The sequence below is a fragment of the Arachis duranensis genome, chromosome 4 (assembly GCF_000817695.3).
Source record: "Arachis duranensis cultivar V14167 chromosome 4, aradu.V14167.gnm2.J7QH, whole genome shotgun sequence".
NCBI classification, from domain to species: domain Eukaryota; kingdom Viridiplantae; phylum Streptophyta; class Magnoliopsida; order Fabales; family Fabaceae; genus Arachis; species Arachis duranensis.
Genome location: NC_029775.3, coordinates 108,332,657 through 108,353,733, shown reverse-complemented (window position 1 = coordinate 108,353,733; position 21,077 = coordinate 108,332,657). Strand labels below are relative to the sequence as shown.

Below are 21,077 nucleotides of genomic sequence, written 5' to 3'. Positions count from 1 at the left end.
TGATAAAGCACTAAGTTATTGGGATATTGTTAAACATTCTTACCCATGGTTTAACAAAACTAGAATTTGTCAAATATGCAACAATATTAATCTCAATCTATCATTTAAATGCAGTCTAATGTTTCAAACATTTTATTTTAATCTCAAAAAATTTAAAACGAATTTAATGTTGTCTTACCATTAAATTTAGCTCGAATAATTAATGAAAAATTTCTATATTTTTAATTATTGGTAGGTCAATTTTACTTACGTATTAAAATTAAATATTATATTAGTTTTGAAATATATTAATTGTTCATGTCAAGTTTAATTGTGAGATAATATTAAATTCGTTTAAATTTTTTTGAGACTAAAGTAAAATATTTAAAATGCTAAACAATAAATTAAAATTTAATTCAAAATATTAATGACGAAAGTAATACTTTATCATATGTTTAATTTCAAAATGTAAAATATTATAAAGAGTAAATATCATTTTTACGGTAAAAATTGAAAAACGCTGACACGAGGATGGCAGAACCATCATCATTTACGAATCCAATTCAACTTTTTAGAATGCAATGATCAAGGTGATTTCTTTGTGAAAACATAAAGATTAAATTGAGTCTTATGACGTCTCAAGTAGTCAACAGCTAAAGGGACAGAGAAATAGGTTTACATAGTCAATCATCAAGTGAACACTTAATCATTTTACTATTTAATTTTGCTTTTTCTCGTGTTGTATTCTTCTTTTCTTGTTTTCACTTGTATAGATTAACATTAACACGAGCGACTCGTTCGTGTGCCAAGATTTCGAAACACGTTCGTCTTCGCACACTCGGCACGAGCGAGCGAGCGAGAGAAACCCTAGTTTCCTGTGCACACCTCGCATGCTTTTGCTCGCACGCGCGGCACCTCTTCACTCGCTCGCCGGAAAATTCGCTGCCGGGAACTCGCCACTGTCGTCTTCTTTCCCTTCGATCTGATCCTTCCTGATCCTGATTCCCTCCTTTCTCCTTCGATCCACACCGGAAATCCGCGGTGGCCGCCGGGAATTTTTGTACGCGGCGGGGTTCTGACGAAATTTGGCGCGCAGAAGACGGATTTGCCAGAGTTTTGTTGATCGAGCTGTGATTCCGAGATGGAAGGTAAAATCGTGCTGAAATTCGTGAAATTAACGCGAAATTTGCGAAATTTCGTAGATATGTATTTAAAAAAAGGGATAATTGTTTGCTGCTGAGGAATGGAATTGGTGAATTAAGTGTAATGTGTGATTGTGTTTACGATTTTATTTTTTATTTTTACTGTGATATGAAGTAATTTAAATTTTACAATTGTAGACATAGGGAGACTTGGTTGTTGTTGTTGTTCTTTGTATTAGTATGAAGTATGAACTAATAAGGCTTAAAGAGGAGGGAAATTTGCTACGTGTTTAGTACTGCTGATGAAGTGCTAATGCTGATTTTGTCTTTTTGCAGAATGTGGAATTCCCAATGTCATAGATTTTGAAATGGATGTAATTCGCAATTCTTGATAGCATTGGCAGTCAACAAGTCAGTAAGATAATTGAATTGAGATACTGAAGGTTCAGTGGGATTATGGCAACTGATATGCAGAGGCTTATTGGAACCAGCGAAGATGATGATGAAGAAATAGAGATGGATGTGAAAGAAGAGGATGATGAGGATGGAGATGAAGAGGAAAATGGAGGTGATCATGGAAATGCTTCGGAGATGGTAGGGATTGATGGTGGGAATGGTTTAGTGACTGCTGGTGGTGACAACAGTTTTCAACAGCAACAGCAGTTTCAAGAACAAGTTGGAACCCCAGGTGGATCTGCTCGAAGATGTAGACCACTAGAAGAGAAAGAACGGACAAAGCTAAGAGAGAGGCGCCGGAGGGCTATCACTGCTAAGATCTTGGCAGGGCTTCGCAGGCATGGCAACTACAATCTTAGAGTTAGAGCAGACATAAATGATGTTATTGCTGCTTTAGCAAGGGAAGCTGGGTGGGTGGTTCTTCCTGATGGCACTACTTTTCCTCCAAGATCCCAGGTGAGACCTGAACTAGACTTTTTTATTCTGAAGATATCCTGGAGTTTGATTTGGTGTATATTTGTGTGGTTTCCATGATAAATGAGTGGACTATGGCCTGAGTATTGTTTACCCTTCAAATCTCCTTGTGACCGTTATGTTTTGAAGGACTTTATTACTGAGAACTATTATACAACCAAACATTGACACTTATACTTAGTACTTGTACCTTAGTTGTTTTCTTGGCTATGACAAGCTAAAAGTACTTGATGTTTTAAAATCTTATTACTGTTGTTGTATCTGCAAATTTCAGTTTTAACAAATTTCAGAAAACACCCAAATTGGACCTTTTCTTCTCAACCTTACAGGGTCAAAGGCCAACTGGTGGTAATTCTGCAGTTGTCACTCCATCTTCTCCAGTGCCTTCACAACCAACTCCATCTGCTTCCATCAGGGGAGTTGCTTCTGGCTATAGGAGCTCATTAGAGTATAATACATGTCAAACAAAAGGTGTTTTCATGCCAACTCCATCTCCTTATGATCTATCCTCAAGTTCCCGGTCTCAAACATCCATGGTGGGGGATGGAGAGTTACAGAGAGACAATCAACCTTTGGTTGGCAGTGGTTCAATGGATACTGTTCATGAGAAGCAGGTATATGGTAATTATGTGGCCAATATATAATTATCCTAAAAGGCATAGTCATCCCTTTAGTTTTGCTTATAAATTCAACATGGTGGCTTTAGCTGGTAAATCTGTTGGCATTGATTTTACAATTTACACCATTTTCTTTGCAGATTATTGACTTGCCCTGCAGATTATCAGAGCGTGATCTGGCCGGTACTCCATATGTTCCAGTGTATGTGATGCTACCGGTAAGCTAATTTTTTCTCTTTCTTTCCCACATTATTTCATCAAATTTCTGCATCATGGTTTCTTCATATGCTTGTAGTGAGTAGTTCCTACTGCATACTGCATTTTGTGTATATTGTTTTGGGAAATTTATGTAACTATTATGGGAAAGGAAACAAAAATATCTTTCTTTTTCCTAATTTAGAAAATTCTTAAGTTAATGTTTAGTAAGTATTTTCTCTCTACATTGTTGACAGTTAGGAGTGATCAATATAAAGTGTGAGCTTGTTGATCCAGATGGTCTACTAAAGCAGCTGAAAGTATTGAAATCAATAAACGTTGATGGTGTTACGGTTAATTGTTGGTGGGGAATAGTAGAAGCACATGCTCCACAAGAGTATAATTGGAATGGTTACAAGAGACTCTTTCAGATGGTGCATGAGCTGAAGCTTAAGCTGCAGGTGAGTTTCATTAGCAACTTGAATCATAGTAAGTTTCTATCTTGCTGCAATCTGGCTCAGGTAGTAACTTGTCTTTGTTGAAACTTGGCCAGGTTGTGATGTCGTTTCATGAATGTGGAGGCAATTTTGGTGATGATGTTTGCATTCCTTTGCCCCATTGGGTTGCAGAAATTGGTAGGACCAATCCTGATATCTTCTTCACTGACAGAGAGGGAAGACACAACCCTGAATGTCTTTCTTGGGGAGTAGATAAGGAACGGGTATTAAGAGGTCGGACTGCCTTAGAGGTAATAATGACATTGACATGACAATCATCATTACTATTTATTTTTTCTTTCTTCTATTATTAGCATATTGGCTGCATCAGTTGATCCATGTAGTTGACCTTGGTCCATGGGGAGCCGTTTTGTTGTTAGTTACCACAATTAGTAAGAAATAACTAATATATGTTTAATGACACGGTACATCTGTATAGACACTGTCAACCAGATTTGAAGTAATTATTAAATCATGTCATTTTAAGTGTGAAGGCATTGCATAGTATTTTAAATAAAACATTTTTTAGCGAGACAAGTCTGTCTAAGTTATTTGGATCATGTTTGGGAAAAGTAGGAGGCAGAGTCTCCATTTTACGATATGCTTATAAAATTAAGGTATATAACTTTCATATCTAACATTTTTGTAGGTCTATTTTGATTTCATGAGAAGTTTCCGGGTAGAATTTGATGAGTATTTTGAGGACAGTTTCATCTCTATGATTGAAGTTGGACTTGGTCCGTGCGGAGAGCTAAGATATCCATCTTGTCCTGTAAAACATGGTTGGAGATATCCTGGTGTTGGTGAGTTCCAGGTAATTATTTTCGTAAGTATACTATATTTTCATGTATTTAGTCTTTTCCCATTTTTGGCTTAAATTTTCGTTGCATATGCTTTATTTGCTCAAACATCTTTGGCTGTTGTAAGCAAATTATATTCTATTCAATATATTGAACTTCCTTCCTCCCCCCACCCCCAAACAATCCGAACCAGTTGAGAGAGTGAATCAATTATGATACCGGATAAGATTTTTTTGTTATTGTAGATGTGGATAATTCATGGCTCAAAAGAAATGGTTTCAGCTATATGTAGTATCCTTAATTATTCTTGTCCACATGTTTTTCTGACATTTTCTTTAGGGCCTTTCAACCTCTATTGACATAGAGGACGAGTTTTAGTTTGTTGATTTTAAGAGAATGAGGAGAAATCTGGGCATGTTCCTGGGAATGAAAATTCTTAGAATAGGCTAAGATTATAAGCAATGTTTAGTTTGTGCTATTCTATGTTGTCTTTCATTGGAAAGAAATTCTTAAATTTTCAAGGTTACTTCATCTTCACAAAACATCTGGCCAAAACATATTATACATGGCCTGTGATTGTGGTTGTCCTCTCCTATTCACCTACTGTTGTTGATATCCTTTCGGTGATGCATGTGTTATGTATCGTTTTCACCACTTTGCTCATCATTTTTTCTTACTTAATGGGCAGTGTTATGATCAATACATGTTGAAAAGTCTCAAGAAAGCAGCCGAAGCACGGGGACACTCTATTTGGGTTAGGGGACCAGATAATGCGGGTACCTATAATTCTCAGCCACATGAAACAGGTTTCTTTTGCGATGGGGGTGATTATGATGGCTTCTATGGCAGGTTTTTCCTTAATTGGTATTCTAAGGTTTTAGTTGATCATGGAAACGGGGTACTTTCTCTGGCGAAATTAGCTTTCGAGGGATCCTGCATTGCTGCAAAGGTAAGTTAAGGAAAATGAAACTTTTCATAAAATGTGGAAGAACTTGTAATCTAGGTTCCCTTTAAGTAGAATTGTAATCTAAGTTTTAAAAAAGTTTCGTTGACCATTATGTATCAGAATGTTTTTGTCTTAAAACATAAGGAATCGCATGATTGATATGGTTCTAGTTTTATCTGTGAGGCATTTAATTTGCAGTGCTTTTAAGCATCCCACTTTACACATGAACATAACATGATTTCTGACAACCCATTTTCATCTCACAGCATATCCAGAAAATATAACTTTCTCAGAAAGTCTTTTCAAGAAGCAACGCTCGCACCATTTGTACACACGTTGCATTAATTCTTGCCAATTACTTCACCCTACCACTGACCAAAAAAGTATGTTTTATGGACCGATATTGCTATGTATAAATTTTCATCTACAGCCACCAGAAAACAATAGTGTGCCAATCACCAGAAAATGAGATGAGAGGGAAAAAGGAAGTGGAGGGAATGAATTCTTTCTGTGCAATTAACTGAACATTAATGCTTGTCCATTTGTAGGGTTATTCTTTTAGTTTTTGTGGGTTTGATTGTGTTTTGTGGATTGTGTCCTTGTAGTCTGTCCTGATATATATCTTATTTCTTTACAGTTGGCAAATATTTACTGGTGGTACAAGACTGCTAGTCATGCTGCTGAATTAACTGCTGGGTATTATAACCCATGTAATCGCGATGGCTATGCAGCTATTATGGAAATGTTAAAGAGCAATGGAGTTAGCTTGAACATTGCTTGTGCCGACTTGAACACATTGAACCAGCTTGAGGTCTTTCCAAAGGCATTCGCTGACCCTGAGGGATTAGTCTGGCAAGTACGAGTTAGCAATTTTTTTCTCTCTCTTTTGTTTTTCTTAAGCTAGTAGAGTAGTACTTATAAGCAATTTCTTCGTGAATATAAAGAATATTTATGATTACTTGCTTGTATTTAGAACTATGTTTTAGTGCTTAAGATTTATCGCAGTTCACAAACCCTAATCTGTATGTCTTATCGTGCATTGCAGGTGTTGAATGCAGGTTGGGATCTTGGCTTACCAGTTGCCGGTGAGAATGCACTTCCTTGCCTAAACAGAGTTACCTATAACAAGGCTTTGGATAGTGCCAAACCCATGAATGATCCAGATGGAAGGCACTTTTCTTCCTTCACTTACCTAAGGCTTAGTCCATTACTTATGGAACAGCAAAACCTACGAGAGTTTGAACGATTTATCAAGAGGATGCATGGTAAGTTTGACGAATAAAATTTCACATTTAGCTTGTTGCTGACAAGAATCAAGTTTATTTAAAAGAGTGGATTTAGTTACATGCTGACAAGTGTGCACATACAACACTCAAATTCATAGCATGAGATTCTTTTCTTACTGGAATCATTTTAATTTTGTAATAGAACATGAAACGAGTCTAAGTAGCTGCCGAAGTAGTTGTCATTGCTCACTGATTGCATTTTAATTAGGGTTCATGTTGCCTTATATATATATATTTCCTGCAGGGGAAGCTGTTCTTGATCTTCAGGTATAACAGCAAGTAAGCAAAGAAGAGACTCCGGTGGAATGTGTACAGTGTATTATTCTCCCCTGTGAAAATGTTGGAGTAGCCAGTTACATAAGCATAGAAGAGTAAAGATAGTCATTTGCTACCACAGATACTAGTTGATGCCCAAGTAGTTGTAGAAATAGATTAAAATAAGCTATTTTTCTTTATTCATTTTCTTGTATTTTATCAAAGAAACATCCGTTAATACCGGGATGTAAAATTTGTGCATACATCGTTGTGCAAACTCATTGAGCTTGTGTTAGCTACAGCCTACAGTGAACTATTATTTTCGTACATGCCACTTTATGATGTATACAAGTTTATATGCTAGGTTATCATTTATATTTCGATGGAGTTATGAAATTAAAATTTGGGATGGGAACTAAAATTTTATCAAATATGCATATTTGGAGATGCGAATAAAAATTGTAAAAGTTATTCTTAAAAATTATATTTTAAAACTTTAAACAAATATAAAATAATATATTTTTAGTAGTAATTTTAGATAATAAATTAATTTGCTTTGGAAAAAAACGCACTAATCATTCCAGAACAATGAAATTTTCGTTAGCGTTTAGAATCGCAAGCATAAGCATTAACTCGATGTAATTGAATTCTTATACGAAAAATTTCTTTTTCGATACATTTTTAATTAATTCCTATACAATAATTTTTTTCAATATTTTTATAATTTTCTTTTCTAGAATGATGAGTGTGATGGACAAAATAAAATAGGGTTTATATATCTTGTACTTTAAGATATATATTAAGTTTATAAATTAAAAGTTTTTTTATTAAAAATATAAAAAAAATTAAATTTTTAATACATTTATTTTGTATTTATTAAATATAGATTTTTAAAATTTTTTATTACTGGTAAATTTATTATGTACCCTTGTTGTTAGGACACACGTTCACTTACCCAATAAAATATTATTCATTATTTATTACACAAACAATTTAGTTCCAAATCCATTATCCAAATTCCAATGCATGATTGTATACAGCCATAAATAAAATATTACAAACGCAGAAATTATAATTCACGTGTTTAATACATAATTTTCAAATGTCAATAAAGTTTCAGTGACAGTACACTGCCAAAGACACTGATCTTCACACTTTCTCTCTTTCTCTCTACCTTTAGGTTCATTGGCTCAGCTCAATGACCAAGGAAGAACAAGGTCTGTGACTCTCTCACCAAATTCTATTCATCTTCTTTGATTTCGATTCCGAGAATATTCTAATTTGCGTGTTCCGTTTGATCTTAGCAGTGTTTGAGTTCCTCGGGTGTGTTCCTCTGCTACAGAGACTTCCTAGCTCCTCCGTCAGGAAGATTTCTCAGCTTGTGATTGTTAAGCACTATGGTAATAATTATCCTTGATTTTGAGTTTTTGGAAAGTTAGAACTTGTTTGATTGATGGATTAAAACTCCCTGCTATTGAATCATGTCGAAATTTTGTTGGGTAAACTACTAAATGGTATATCTGAAAGTTCATGTAGCCACAAAAGCATCTAGTAAAGATATGAACTTCAATTGCAAATGACTTGTGCATTTAATCCAAAATTTTTGGAACATCTGAATAACTATTTAAAAGGTATAGGCAAAAATCGAAGCAAAATTTTTCCTTTTATATAAAATTCTCGACCATTCAAAAACAAATCACAAAATAATTCACTTGGACTAAAATAACCAAATTTTATATGAAAAGATCACATTTTCCTAGTCATGTTTACAAAAAAAAAAAACCATGTCACAATCCGATCTCTAAAGTACTGTCTATAATGCCTGGTTATTTTTGTCACATTTTTAAATTTTTTGCCTTATTTGTCGTTGCTATCTTTGAAGATATTTTCGTAAAAATATAAATTTCGAGTATCATTTTGGTAATTTACCCAATTTTGTTTATGGCATGGCACTTTAATTTTATCCTTTTGGAGTAATATAACAACCTTGATACTTGGTTTGTGTGTGCAGTTAAACCACTAGAAACTGAATCTTACTTTGATAAGTCAATGATTGCTTAGTTTTTATCTGGTCATGTCTTTTAATATGGTTAACCAACATGTTAATTAATCAATTACAATGAATTGGAACTGTCGTTGCTTCTGTTTCTATATTACATGAATGGTTTTGTCAATCTTGATATTCCTTTACCATTTGTTATCAGGTGCCACTCTACCTTATATAATCTTCTTGAAATGATGACTGTGTATATTTTATATTGAATTTTAAACACATGGGCAGGGCTTATACTACTCTTGATAAGATGACTAACATAGTCATTCCTTTTACCGGGTGTTTTTACTATCAGGACAGCTCAATGTTGTCCAAGTAGACTACATAGTCGACACTATAATAGACTTGTAGTGTTATGTTACAAATTATGTTTATATTAAAACTAATAAAATGTAAATTTCCTTTAATGGGTTCATTTATGGATTTTTAGATCTTCTAGTTATTGAATTACCTCCATCTTTACTCTCATTACAATGGCTTCTATAGGCCATTCCGCTGCATGCCAAAATTTTCATAATAGGTGCTACAGCAGCTGTCTAGCTAAAATATTCATTCCTAATCTAGTCCTGTATATCTCTACTTATGCAACTAACATTCTTGACAGTATTGAGCCTTTTTTATGGTTGGCTTTTCACCTCTCAACTTCAAAATTTATTTAAAAAAGGACTATTCAAAGAAGATTTATGAAATACTGAATTTCAATAATCTATTCGAACTTGGACGGATGTTTCATTGGAAGGAAATTGGTTGGTGTTCCAATAGATACATTGATTTTATGCTTTTGATTGATGAATGATGGGTTATCATTGTGTAGAGCCCGGAGATTATGTTGTTCGTGAGGGGGAACCTGCAGATGGGCTTTACTTCATATTTGAAGGAGAGGTATGCTTCTTTTACATGCTGTATTATAGAATTGAGAACTGCTAGGATGTTCAAAATTTAGAGAAACAATGCCAATATACAACATTCATTGGATTGCTTTTAGTGATTTAAGGGTAAAAGCTACTGATGGATAAAAGGGTAGTGAATAAGTTTTTTAATTACAAGTAATTTTGGATTTGACAGTTTTGTGCTGAAAGTCGGCTTCTTGTCTTGCAGGCTGAAGTTATTGGATCGGATAGAACTGATGATGAAAATCATCCAGAATTTCTATTAAAAAGATATGACTATTTTGGTTATGGTAATCAACTTCATTCTTATAGTTTCATTGTTTTATTCTCTTAATATGCTTATTACAGATATTCCCTTAAATTGATGCATAACTATATTTTGAGAACACTAATATGATCTACAACTTGCAGGTCTAGCAAATGCTGTTCATCAAGCTGATGTCATAGCTCTGACTAAGGTGCCTTTTTAGTTTCTAATTCTGTTGCTCTTCAATGCAACAGCTCAGTATGCAATGACAAGTACAAGAGATACATTCTTAATTAAAATGGATTTTTTAATTCAGTTTATTATTTTTCTTTGTTTGCTGTTGCAGTTGTCATGTTTATTGCTGCTTCATGAGCACTCAGCACTGCTACAGCCAAATTCTATTTGGAGTGAAGAAAAATCTGTTGATACATGCTCGCTAGTGGAGCATATATTGCATTTGGAGCCTATAGAGGTGTGTTTTATGTATATGCTAGAAGAGGAGATAGAAACTAATCAGACGTGATTGTCCTGGTTTATCTTTGGTTGTACAAAGTAACATGCTATATATTCATAATTCAGCTCATGTCTTTCTGTCGTTTATCATTGAAGGTAGATATCTTCCGAGGAATCACCCCTCCAAAGGCTCCGAAATTCGGGAAGGTGTTTGGTGGACAGACGGTTGGACAGGTATGGTAAAACTATATCTTCTTTCTATGCTACTCATGCCAGTAGCAGCCTCTACTGATAAACTGCTGACATATGTAACATGCAGGCACTGGCTGCAGCATCAAAATCTGTTGATTGTCTTAAAGTTGTTCATAGCTTGCATGCCTATTTTCTTCTTGTTGGGGATTTTAACAGTAAGCATGTGTGATCACTGAATTTTGTTGACAAAGTTTGGTGTAACTATCTTCTATTTTTCTTCATACTGCTTTTTCCTTACTTGAAGGATTCATTTTCTTTTCTTGACCACATGTTATGTTGTTTTATGCAAGCAAGTTTCTCCTATTTTATTAATGATCTATATTACCCTTATCTTTCTTAGTTGGCAATCAAATATCTCCCTTCTTGATAAATCCTATTCTAGCTTTTCAACCCCACCCTTGATTCTCTCTGTGTGTGTGTGTGCATACGAGAACTCCCCTGCTTCCCTTTACTAGTTTGCGTGATGATAGAATGGCTTCAACTTTGTCTCCTTTGCTCAAAATGCTTATCTCTATTATGATAAGATTAGTTCATTAGCTAATCCAAGAGAAATAAATATAAGTGATAATTTGAATGGTTATATTTTTGACACATCCCTTCACACAAGACTCAAGAATCCTCTTTTGAGTTTGGATGAATTTATATAGGCTTTTTTTCCTTCTCTTTTTTTGTTTGTTTTATGCTAATTCTTTTTGTTTGGGGGTAACAAAGATTGAACTGACTTTTAGGTCATAAAAGCTCTAATACCATGTCATGAACCCATTTCTCCCAAAAGCATAAGCTAAGATAGATCATAGTCATCTAACAATTTCAAATAACCATAATGATTTCAAGTAACTTATATTCCATTCTCAATATTTATTAAGAAAAAGTTTCTTTATAGTTTAGGAATTTAGATTTCATTATCATTTTCTAGTTTCTGTACTTTAAAAAGTTTTTTTCTTGTAAGATGACACTTTGTATTTAAGTAAATCATGTAATATTTTCTTCAGACTTGGGAAATCAGATATGCATATATGCATGTATGCTTCTAATTTATTTGCTCAATAGCTAATAATAGTAATATTAAGGACAATATATTTTATACATAGTCCAAACTTCTCTTTTCCAGTGCCAATTATATATCAAGTTCATAGACTCCGTGAAGGGAAGAGCTTTGCCACAAGGAGAGTGGATGCAATTCAAAAGGGAAATATCATTTTCACATTGATGGCTTCATTTCAAGTAATACTAATTTTCTTGACTTGGAATAATATAATTGTCCCTTCAAAATGGATGACATTGTGTGCTCTAATAGTTGAAGAGCATTTGGTCATAGAGACTTTAATACTATGAATGACCTATCTTTCCTAAAAACTTAAGCTATTATATGCATGTTCACGATTTTTATGTCCATCAAAAGGGATTATTGTAAGTACTTTGTTTATTGCATCATATAAATTCTAACATTGCTAGAATAGGTAACATTCATGAAATAGCAACTCCGCATTTAGGTTTTTGTTTCTTGGCTAATACATGTTCTATAACATATGTCTCTAACTCTAGTTGAGGAATTCTGCTCTAAATTAGCACATGCTTAGTTATTTCCTTAACTTTACAGAAAGAGGAAATTGGGTTTGAACACCAGGAAGTGACTATGCCATCTGTCCCTAATCCAGATGAGGCAAGTACCAAGCTTACAGTGATCAAGAATTTTCAAATTGATATCTGGATTTTACATTATTTAATTTGATATCTATTATAGCTTCTTTCAATGGAAGAGTTACGGGAACAACGTCTTACTGACCCACGTCTCCCAAGGTAAGGTTTATTATTGCCACACAGTCCTATATTTGCTTACTTGATGCAACATAGTCCTATATTTGCTTGCTTTAACTTTTTCAGGCTCTGGATAATATATTTGATTATTTTATGTGCCATAATGATAAGTTTGTTGCTTCAGAACTTACCGTAACAAGGTTGCTACATCCGAGTTCATTCCCTGGCCCATAGAGATAAGGTTCTGTGAGCCAAAAACTAAAACAACTCAGACCAAATCTCCTCCCAGGTTAGCATTATGCTATATGCACCTTTTCCCTTACATTTATACTGGTCTTTAATGATATTTTATAAAATTTGGAATGCCAATGGGTGTACCACTCCTACACATTTATATTTGCCTTCCTAGCTCTTGAAACATCTTCCACCAAATAGAGCCTTAACGTCTAGAACTTCTTATGCTAAACATAGTGTAATTTTATTTATTTTTAAAATTTCTTTTTGGTTTTTGTTAAAAATAAATTGTGTGCAGCTTGAGATACTGGTTTAGAGCAAAGGGGAAACTTTCAGATGATCAGGCCTTGCATAGGTAAATGTCTTTTGTTTGTTATTTGATACGTCTGCCAATTGCCAAAATTCAAACGCTTCATAGAACAATGCAACTAACAACCTACATAATGTGGTTTTTGTTGTAGGTGTGTGGTGGCATATGCTTCTGATCTGATATTTCTTCAAGTTAGCTTAAACCCTCATCGTCGAAAGGGCTTCAAGGCCCGGGCTGTTAGCCTAGACCACTCGTAAGTACAAGTTCCACTGTTTGTTGTGTGATAAGTATTAACATTTGTGCCATATCTAACATGTGTCAAGCTACTAAATGCTTTTCAATTTTTATTTCAGGATGTGGTTTCATCGCCCTCTAAGAGCTGATGACTGGGTTCTATTTGTGGTTAGTGTCATAAGTGTTCCGTTGTTATTATCTTTTTCCTCTAGTGATAATTTTGAGAAAATTGAAAAATTATTAGTGAAAACTTCTCCTTTTGGAAAAATTAACAACTCTGCTAGTTAGAGTCAATACATTCTACTTGTCAACCACTCTTAGGTTATTATCAACTGATCGAGCAGTACCTAATTTGAACTATACATACCGAAAACTTCTTAATTTGTAATTTTGTTTTGTTTGATGTTAATGTCTTGGTAAACTTGATTTGTTCTATAGATCTTTTCTCCTAGTACCTCCAATGCGCGTGGCTATGTCTCAGGCCAAATGTTCAATCAGAAGGGAGAAGTAAGGGATTTTGTTCCAAATTCAGCCATCAAATCTAAGTTGTGAGGTAGCTGAAGATGCAGGCGAACATGTGGTTCCTGTTCAGGGGTATCCCTTTTTTCTTTCCTTCATATTTTTGTGGTTCATGTCACACAGTATTAAATCTAAAGCATGATGAGTAAAGTAAGTCTATTTTATGATTCAAGTTCTCCCCTTCATTTTAAAACTCATAAAATCACAAAAGGTCCATTTTGCCTTTAAAAGGTGTTGTGACAAAAGAGCATAATGTAATAGGTTTGTACTAAATAAGGTTCTAAGATGTAATAAGTGTTGTAAGTGCTTGTTGTTTGATCTATTGAGCTTTATTCGTTTCAAACCTTGTAAAGGATGCCAAATGCATAAAATGGTAATCTTATCTTTTATTGATGTGCTAATCTTATCCTAAATTCACAAATAATACGGAGTATTGATTCAATCAATTTTCATTCTGGTTATTCATAAGGTGGTCAAACGAGATCTACATGTAAACGGTTTCTCTGTAGACATGATATATGACAGAGTACAATGACGTCGTTTGATTCATGTAGCCGACCCCACTTAGTGGAACAAGACTTTATTGTTGTTGTTTATGTTTAACAAATTTTTTACTTGTTAAAGATTTAAAAAATAGTAAATTTTTATGAAATTTACTAAAATTCATGTATTTATTGTTATTTGAAACTTAAAACTTACTTTTTCTAAAAAACGTACCATTTTTAACTGGTAATGAGTAAGCAAAACCCAATAAATTTTTTTTACTTTAACTTTCTTTTAATTATATTAGTATCAACGCAAATGTTTAAGGAATAAAGAACTTAGCTTCTGTTTTTACTCTTATAGCTTGAAGGTTACTTCTACTAAATATATATAAAAGATTGTGTGTATCTCGAAAGAAAATCCAAGTAAAATTTCTAGAGATTCAATATGAAATTCTCAATGCTAATAAACAATTATAGGCATAAACTAGAAAATTATTAACATCATTAGTCTGGGTGGTGTAGTTGGTTATCACGCTAGTCTCACACACTAGAGGTCCCCGGTTCGAACCCGGGCTCAGACATTTTTACCTTAAATCAACAAGTATTTTCCTATATTTCCTATTAGAGTCAATTTTAGTCGTATAATAGAAGAGATTCTGTAGGGTGCATGCTTTTTCGAGTAGTGAATTTTCATACCCAACAGAATTTGATTTTAACATCATTGGTTAAGAAGAAAAGATATCTATCTATTGGTTTTGCCGTATGTTATGCAAGTTGATTGTAATTTACGGATTACTAATTCCTTAGTCAGCACAATCATTCAGCTCAATTCTTTTTGGCTACCTGCCAGTCTTGGTCAAAGAGCAACATAAAGATACATGGATTTTCTTTTCTTTTTCCAGAGTATTTTAATCGAAAAAATAATAATTCTGCACTCAGATTAATCCAACTCAGCAAAAAACAATGTTACAGCACATGTGCCATGCCTCTTGGAAAATTTTAGATGTCAATTGCAACAAAATATTAGAAAACTAAATGATATAAATGTTCTATGTAAACCTCTTCTACACTGTACTTGTGGATGAGGATTTTCAGCACCCTCTATCAATGAATGAAACTACTTTGTTAATCCCCGGAGACACAGCACTACTGAGTCCTCACTTGTGTCGATCGAAATTGTTCCTTTGTCCTACCATAATAGACAGCTTCCTTCCCTGAAAAGGTGATGAAATTCCAGCCAAATGCCGATCCACCAACTACATATGTTCCTTGACCTTCTTCAGCCAGTGCCGTAACCTTAATTTCAGATGATGCCCTTGAGGTGAATGATTTCTCAACTTGAATCTGCTCCGGAGACTTCATATGTTGAGGCTGCTGCTCTTGCTGTGTTTGGCCATCTTGCTTATACTTTGCCAACAAAACTGCTTCCGCTTTCATATCATCGTATAACTTCACAACAATCTTCAATTCTGCAAGCACAAGTTGAAGTCAGAAAGCATGTTTCAACCAATCACATACAAGATAAAACATTTATTTTTGGAGGACAAATCCAAATATAAATAGATATAAATCCAATTGATATGAAATTTCCATCGAGTCATAGCTGGTATATGGGCATTTGCATTCTAAATTTATTATGTCATCAGCTATGTAATAAATAGAATTTCATCCGGATGTTCTTACGTTCTCGAATTTCTCGGGATTCTTTGCTATTTTTGTAGTCAGGAGTTCGGATAACCTTCAAGATGAAAACAGCAATCGTCAGGCACTTCATATAGCATTTCAAGCAGCAGAAGCTACCACAACTTAAAGAAGATAGAAGTATTGATTTACTCAACTCATCATAACTATTAGGAACAAAGTCTTATTAACTTCAATTTATCTAGGCAATTGCATGCTTTATCCTAACAGACTAATTAAAATTTCATAGGTTACGGTAACAAATGAACCAAACAAACTGGTTGAATATATAACTAAACAAATCTTCACAAAAAAGAGAGCAGGAACTAAGAAACAAATAGATGGCATTAACATAATCTTATACATGAGAACATGAGAGTTGACAGAAAGATAACCAAAGGAAACAACAGTCAGTAAGAAAAATAAACATGCCGCTCTGATGGTCGAAGCAAGTGCAATGAGGCTAAGAAGTTACGTCAAAAAAGTTTAAGAGTTTTCTTACCAATTTTAAAGATAGCATTGTACTATTCCTAGAGAGCAGAATGTAATTGTAATCTTTCGACTAGGGTTTATATTGAGTTGGGTGAAATGCAAAAGTTTGTACTCATCACTGATAGATCCCGCCTATAAGTTCAATACTTAGTTCATGGTCCACATATAAGAATAATTTGTAACTATATCCAATCAGGAATTCAGAACAATATTACACAAAACAATTCTCTTTGGTCGTAAGTCGTAACATACTTTCCAAACAGACTTCAGGAATAACTACCCCTCGTGGTAGTAAACAGGGTGGACCACAAAGATGAAATGAAACTATAGTGTTCCAACTTCATTCATAAATCATATTTTCATTTAAGCCATTAGTATCTAAATCTCTTTTAATAGTTTTGCATATGGTTTTTCTAGGTCCCCTCCTCCCTATAGCTCTAACTGTTGGATTACTTCCTATCTCATCCACTTCTTCTAAATAAAGCCTCCACAGGTCTTTTCGGCACACGTTCAAAAATCAATACACATAAGACGATATTCTATCATCTTCTCTAAAATAGGTGCTACCCCACTTTCCTCTCCAAATGCTCTTATTTTTAATGCTACCTATATTATCTATGCAGAGTTACCCTTCAAGAAGAATTATCCTACTAATTGTATACAGGTTCTGTAATTTAGATCTTGTACTCAATTTCATCACTCATTACCTAATTATTTCAGACACCTATTAAAAATTCCCTCGCAAACCCTAGCAAAATGAATCATACTTTAGAGAAAAAAGAAAGTACTAAAATTACTAAAAGAAAGCAAACACAATTTTTCTCCAAATTCATCCACAACTTTATCCCTCTTTTTCGAAAAGAACAGAAAACTAAATCAAATCCTCAACAAGTTTATAAATTCAAACACTTTAACGAACAACAATTTCACTACATAATTTAATTTTCTTAAAACTAACTTCAAAAAATAAAAACAAAAACTTGGACTAAAACACATAGCAAGATGGGCAATGCAGCATAGTTCATACCATTGTGAAAGAAAAATAAAGAAAATAAAGAAAATAAAAACGAACCCAGATACGAAAATCAGATTGAGAGTTATATCGGAGGAAAAAGCAGAAATTTTGAGACAAGTTTGGGGTGTACCTGGATGAAATGGGGGCGAAGGTCTCGAATAAGTGCGCGAATCTTGTAGTAGTTGGAATAAGAATCAGATTCGAGAGGCCTCTTCTTCGTTGAAGAAGGAATAGCAGCACCACTCGTTGTTGTTGTTGTTGGTGGTGGTGGTGAAGGAGGAGGAAGTTGTGAACTTTGAGTTGTTGTCGGTGCAGAAGAAGCAGCAGCAGAAGAAGGAGAAGGAGAAGTTTCAGGTGCTTTTGGTTCTTCCATTGATGTTGTTGCCCTTCTCTGCACTCTTCTCTTCTGCAACCACAATTGCGAAATTGGATTCCTTTCTTTGATGGATTCAAGGAAAATTAAAATTCAAAGATTTCAGCTTTCAACTTTATTGGTATATTAAGTATTAAAATAAAAGACAAATAGATCCTTAACTTTTTAGATACAGATATTTTAATTTTTTAAGATTGAAAAATATATTTAAATTTTTTACCTTATAAAACATGTGACAATTATACCCTTTCGTAGAGTTAGAGTTTAAAACGGCAATAAAAAATGTTGACATGAAGATAACGGTGATGAGATATCTGTTTTTGTTGATGGTGTGGATGGTAAGCAAATTATTGATGGACAAATCCATTTTTATGCATCAGAATGACGCTGTCACATCAGAGGGATAGGACGTCTTTTCTCAACCGATTGCGGACCTTGTAAGCATAATGCACCTCCTCAATTGCTTCATATTCAGGGTTACCGTTGCAAGGGAAGATCCTCTTGGCAATAGTATCACACAACGTTGATCGGTCAAAAGAAGAATCAACCGAAGGGCACCACTTTGTTGCAAGACTGATCCTTGTCAACACAACGAAATTCAAAATCTGGAGATCATTTTTCAAACAATCGGCGAAGTAATTCGAGACGCTATTGTGGAGGAGCCGAAAATTCTCGTCGCTGTTGTAACGATCGAGAAGTTTCTTGGCCATGGCGAGTTTTCTCTCTTCTCCCAAAGCATGGGCTTTCTCTTTCTCTGCCACAGGGTCCGAAACCTTCTTTAAGAGCTTTGATTTGAATGGCTTTCTCTTTAACTTGTTTCTCTTGCTAGATCATTTAACACTAAACCCGTGAGGCTTCTAATTCTTGTAGACATCGAAACCTTCTAGAAGCTTGTAGAGTATCTCGGGGAGGTCTTTGAAATATCCAAAATTGGCGAGGGATGGGACGTTGGTTGCGAGTGTCTTAGGGTGGTTAGAGAATAGCCACGCAGCAGCAGCGTGGAATCCATCGCGATCGGACCTGCCGGTGCCACAGATGCCTCGGAGGTTACAAATTAGTTTGAGTGTGGTGAGGGGGTTGTAGGCCTATGCCACGTGGAGCCTTTCTTTGACGGAATCCGGGAGAGTGTCGGGGACGACATGAAAGAAGAAGTCAAGGCATGGGTTGTCGAATGACAAGAAGGTTGCAGAGAAGTTTTTGGTGAATCCCATTGGTGGTTGTGGTTGGATGGTGGTTATGGTGTTGAATTTTGAAACCATTACGTCAACAAAGGGATTAGAGGGTGCGATTGGGTTTATGGTGGTGGCGGCGTTGTCGGAGGTGGGGGCGGTGGTGGTGGGGGGTTAAGAAGGATTGTGGTTTAGGATTGTAAATTTTAGGTGGACCTAGGAGAGTGATCATGATGAAATTCGGGCTTGTCGCTACTGTGTGGGTTGAAATGAAATGGTGACAAAGAAAGGCGAGAGGCCACCGTCGATGCGAAACTTGGGAAACTAAGCGAAAATGGTAGGATGGTTGTTTTGAACGAAGAGATTCAGTGCAATTTTATAGCAAAAATTAGAGGGCGGAAATAGGAGAAGCAAGCCTTCCACAGAATAGCAACCTAAGCAAGAAAGGTGGGGATTGTGACGGCGTCGTTCTGATGTATAAGGATGGATTTGTCCATCAATAATTTGCTCACCATCCACATCATCAACAAAAACGGACATCTCATCACCGTTACCTCCAAGGCAGCATTTTTCGTTGCCGTTTTGAACCTCAACTCCACGGAGGGGTATAATTGTCACGCATTTTATAAAGTGAGAGATTTAAATGTATTTTTCAATCTTGAGGAATTAAAATATCTGCATTTAAAAAGGTCAGAGACCTAATTATCTTTTATTGTAAATATTAAATGTGAAGTATCTTATTTCACACTTCAGCAATTATTTTTTAAAGATACACTTAACATGAATTTAATATTTTTTAAAAAAATGTTAGACGTATATTAAAATCAGTCACCAAGATAGAATGTGAATTGGAATATAAAATACACATTAAAAATAAAATAAACTATTTATATATTTTGTTCATATCCTGACCCGTAATTTAAAGTCAGACCTAAAATAACTAAAGTCCACTTTAGAGTCCAAAACCACTTTCTCTACATGCACGACCTCATTTGTATGACTTGACTTGCAGAATCTTAACTGCACCTACAAATATGCTTATATATTCAAATATGAGATCTCAACAACCCCTAAATAAAAAGTAGAGAATAACCACTCACCATAATAGATGGATAAGTTACAGAAAGATAACAAACTTATCTTTCCTACTATATAATACCTCATCAAGTTCAGGTATTTTTCAACTCTAGTCCACTAAAAAATATACTTAAAAACCCTTACTAACTTAAGTATCGGAGTCTCTTGCAAGTACCACCCTCCAATTTCTTTGAAGAGCTCGGACGACATCACTTCGTCGAAGGAGACGTTGGAACATCTCATTGAAAGGAACTTGGATCTCACGTTCAGGCCTGATAGCATATTGATTTCAGATAAGTCTCGGAACATTGACACCGTTGTTGGAGACTTGGAATTTGACACATAACATCTGATTCAAAACCCATGAGGAAGAACACCATAACGATGATCCAGCAATTGTCATACCCACACGATCAGAAAGAGGGAAGAGTATTGATGAAGACGAAAATAGAAACATATAAGGGCGGAGAATCGTCTTTGAAATTCACAAGCTTGGAGGATTGAGAGAAAAAGATCCAACCGAACTCATAGGCCTAGTTCATAGACACCAAGGTCGTTTAGAACGGCTCGAAATTGAATTGGAATGACAACGTGAATCTGACCAAGCCTAATGAAGAGAAGTACGACAACGCAGGAAATTAGAAGAAAAATTGGAGAGATTGGAGTCCGATCTCAAAAGAAGAAAACCTCCGGCTGGTCAAGAAGCCACACCTTTGGAAAGTGAAGATCCATTCTCAGAAGAAATCATGAGAGTTAAAGTTCCTAGAAATTTCAAGAGTCCGGACATGGACCTTTACGATGGGACGACTGACCCCATCATCACCTAATAAGCAACTTCAAGAGTCGTATGTATCTAACTAACGCCTCTGATGTAACTCGTTGTAGAGCATTCTCGACTACATTAACCAAGACTACAATAAAGTGGTTTTACAGTCTCCCTCCCAGTCACTTGTTTTGACGACTTAGCAAGGAGTTTTCTCACCAGGTTTTCTATTCAAAAGGACAAAATCAAGCGCGCTCCAAGCCTCTTGGGCATCAAACAAGAGATTGAAGAGTCCCTCATAGCGTACATGAAAAGGTTCAACAAGACCTGCCTAGAAACCAAAGCAAGCCCACTAAAGCAGCTATCATGGGGCTAGTAAATGACTTCAGAGAAAGTCCATTCTTACAATCCATATCAAAGAGGCAC

The 21,077-nt window shown here is 35.1% G+C and overlaps 3 protein-coding genes and 1 non-coding gene across 5 annotated transcripts; 3 read left to right on the top strand and 1 right to left on the bottom strand.

The window, feature by feature from the left end:
• The first annotated feature begins 699 nt into the window (after nucleotides 1–699).
• On the top strand, nucleotides 700–7,005 carry LOC107485706 (beta-amylase 7). 2 transcript variants are annotated; one of them, XM_016106230.3, is made up of 11 exons: nucleotides 700–1,127; nucleotides 1,458–2,033; nucleotides 2,381–2,665; nucleotides 2,809–2,886; nucleotides 3,121–3,324; nucleotides 3,417–3,611; nucleotides 4,010–4,174; nucleotides 4,849–5,109; nucleotides 5,744–5,962; nucleotides 6,152–6,371; nucleotides 6,637–7,005. In XM_016106230.3, exons 2-11 carry the CDS (start codon nucleotides 1,578–1,580, stop codon nucleotides 6,663–6,665), a joined length of 2,112 nt encoding a protein of 703 aa, XP_015961716.1. In that variant the 5' UTR covers nucleotides 700–1,127; nucleotides 1,458–1,577; the 3' UTR covers nucleotides 6,666–7,005. The 2 variants fall into 2 exon arrangements, with proteins under 2 accessions (XP_015961716.1, XP_052116926.1); XM_052260966.1 differs by lacking the exon at nucleotides 700–1,127 and having other exon boundaries at nucleotides 1,867–2,033; nucleotides 2,326–2,665.
• Nucleotides 7,006–7,738: 733 nt separating this feature from the next.
• On the top strand, nucleotides 7,739–13,630 carry LOC107485707 (acyl-CoA hydrolase 2). Its single transcript, XM_016106231.3, has 16 exons — nucleotides 7,739–7,864; nucleotides 7,955–8,047; nucleotides 9,515–9,582; nucleotides 9,799–9,880; nucleotides 10,002–10,048; nucleotides 10,184–10,309; nucleotides 10,447–10,524; nucleotides 10,610–10,697; nucleotides 11,654–11,766; nucleotides 12,143–12,205; nucleotides 12,287–12,342; nucleotides 12,485–12,589; nucleotides 12,833–12,889; nucleotides 12,996–13,097; nucleotides 13,198–13,246; nucleotides 13,517–13,630. Exons 1-16 carry the CDS (start codon nucleotides 7,846–7,848, stop codon nucleotides 13,628–13,630), a joined length of 1,260 nt encoding a protein of 419 aa, XP_015961717.1. The 5' UTR covers nucleotides 7,739–7,845.
• Nucleotides 13,631–14,589: 959 nt separating this feature from the next.
• TRNAV-CAC (transfer RNA valine (anticodon CAC)) lies at nucleotides 14,590–14,663 on the top strand. Its single transcript has one exon. It is a non-coding gene; the product is annotated as a tRNA-Val (tRNA).
• A 325-nt stretch (nucleotides 14,664–14,988) lies between these two features.
• LOC107485708 (uncharacterized) lies at nucleotides 14,989–17,724 on the bottom strand. Its single transcript, XM_016106234.3, has 3 exons — nucleotides 17,400–17,724; nucleotides 15,766–15,820; nucleotides 14,989–15,551 (listed from the first exon to the last, which is right to left on the bottom strand). Exons 1-3 carry the CDS (start codon nucleotides 17,640–17,642, stop codon nucleotides 15,229–15,231), a joined length of 621 nt encoding a protein of 206 aa, XP_015961720.1. The 5' UTR covers nucleotides 17,643–17,724; the 3' UTR covers nucleotides 14,989–15,228.
• Between the last annotated feature and the right edge of the window lie 3,353 nt (nucleotides 17,725–21,077).

Bases quoted from the DNA above. Each gene is read 5' to 3' on its own strand.
- LOC107485706 (XM_016106230.3), top strand. From the start codon at position 1,578: ATGGCAACTGATATGCAGAGGCTTATTGGAACCAGCGAAGATGATGAT. The intron at 2,034-2,380 runs GTGAGACCTGAA...TCAACCTTACAG, and splicing joins CTTTTCCTCCAAGATCCCAG to GGTCAAAGGCCAACTGGTGG. The intron at 5,110-5,743 runs GTAAGTTAAGGA...ATTTCTTTACAG, and splicing joins GATCCTGCATTGCTGCAAAG to TTGGCAAATATTTACTGGTG.
- LOC107485707 (XM_016106231.3), top strand. The intron at 10,698-11,653 runs GTAAGCATGTGT...TCTCTTTTCCAG, and splicing joins TCTTGTTGGGGATTTTAACA to TGCCAATTATATATCAAGTT. The intron at 13,098-13,197 runs GTAAGTACAAGT...TTTTTATTTCAG, and splicing joins GCTGTTAGCCTAGACCACTC to GATGTGGTTTCATCGCCCTC.
- LOC107485708 (XM_016106234.3), bottom strand. From the start codon at position 17,642: ATGGAAGAACCAAAAGCACCTGAAACTTCTCCTTCTCCTTCTTCTGCT. The intron at 15,821-17,399 runs GTACACCCCAAA...TTCATCTTGAAG, and splicing joins TTCGCCCCCATTTCATCCAG to GTTATCCGAACTCCTGACTA. The intron at 15,552-15,765 runs GTAAGAACATCC...TTGTGCTTGCAG, and splicing joins ATCCCGAGAAATTCGAGAAC to AATTGAAGATTGTTGTGAAG.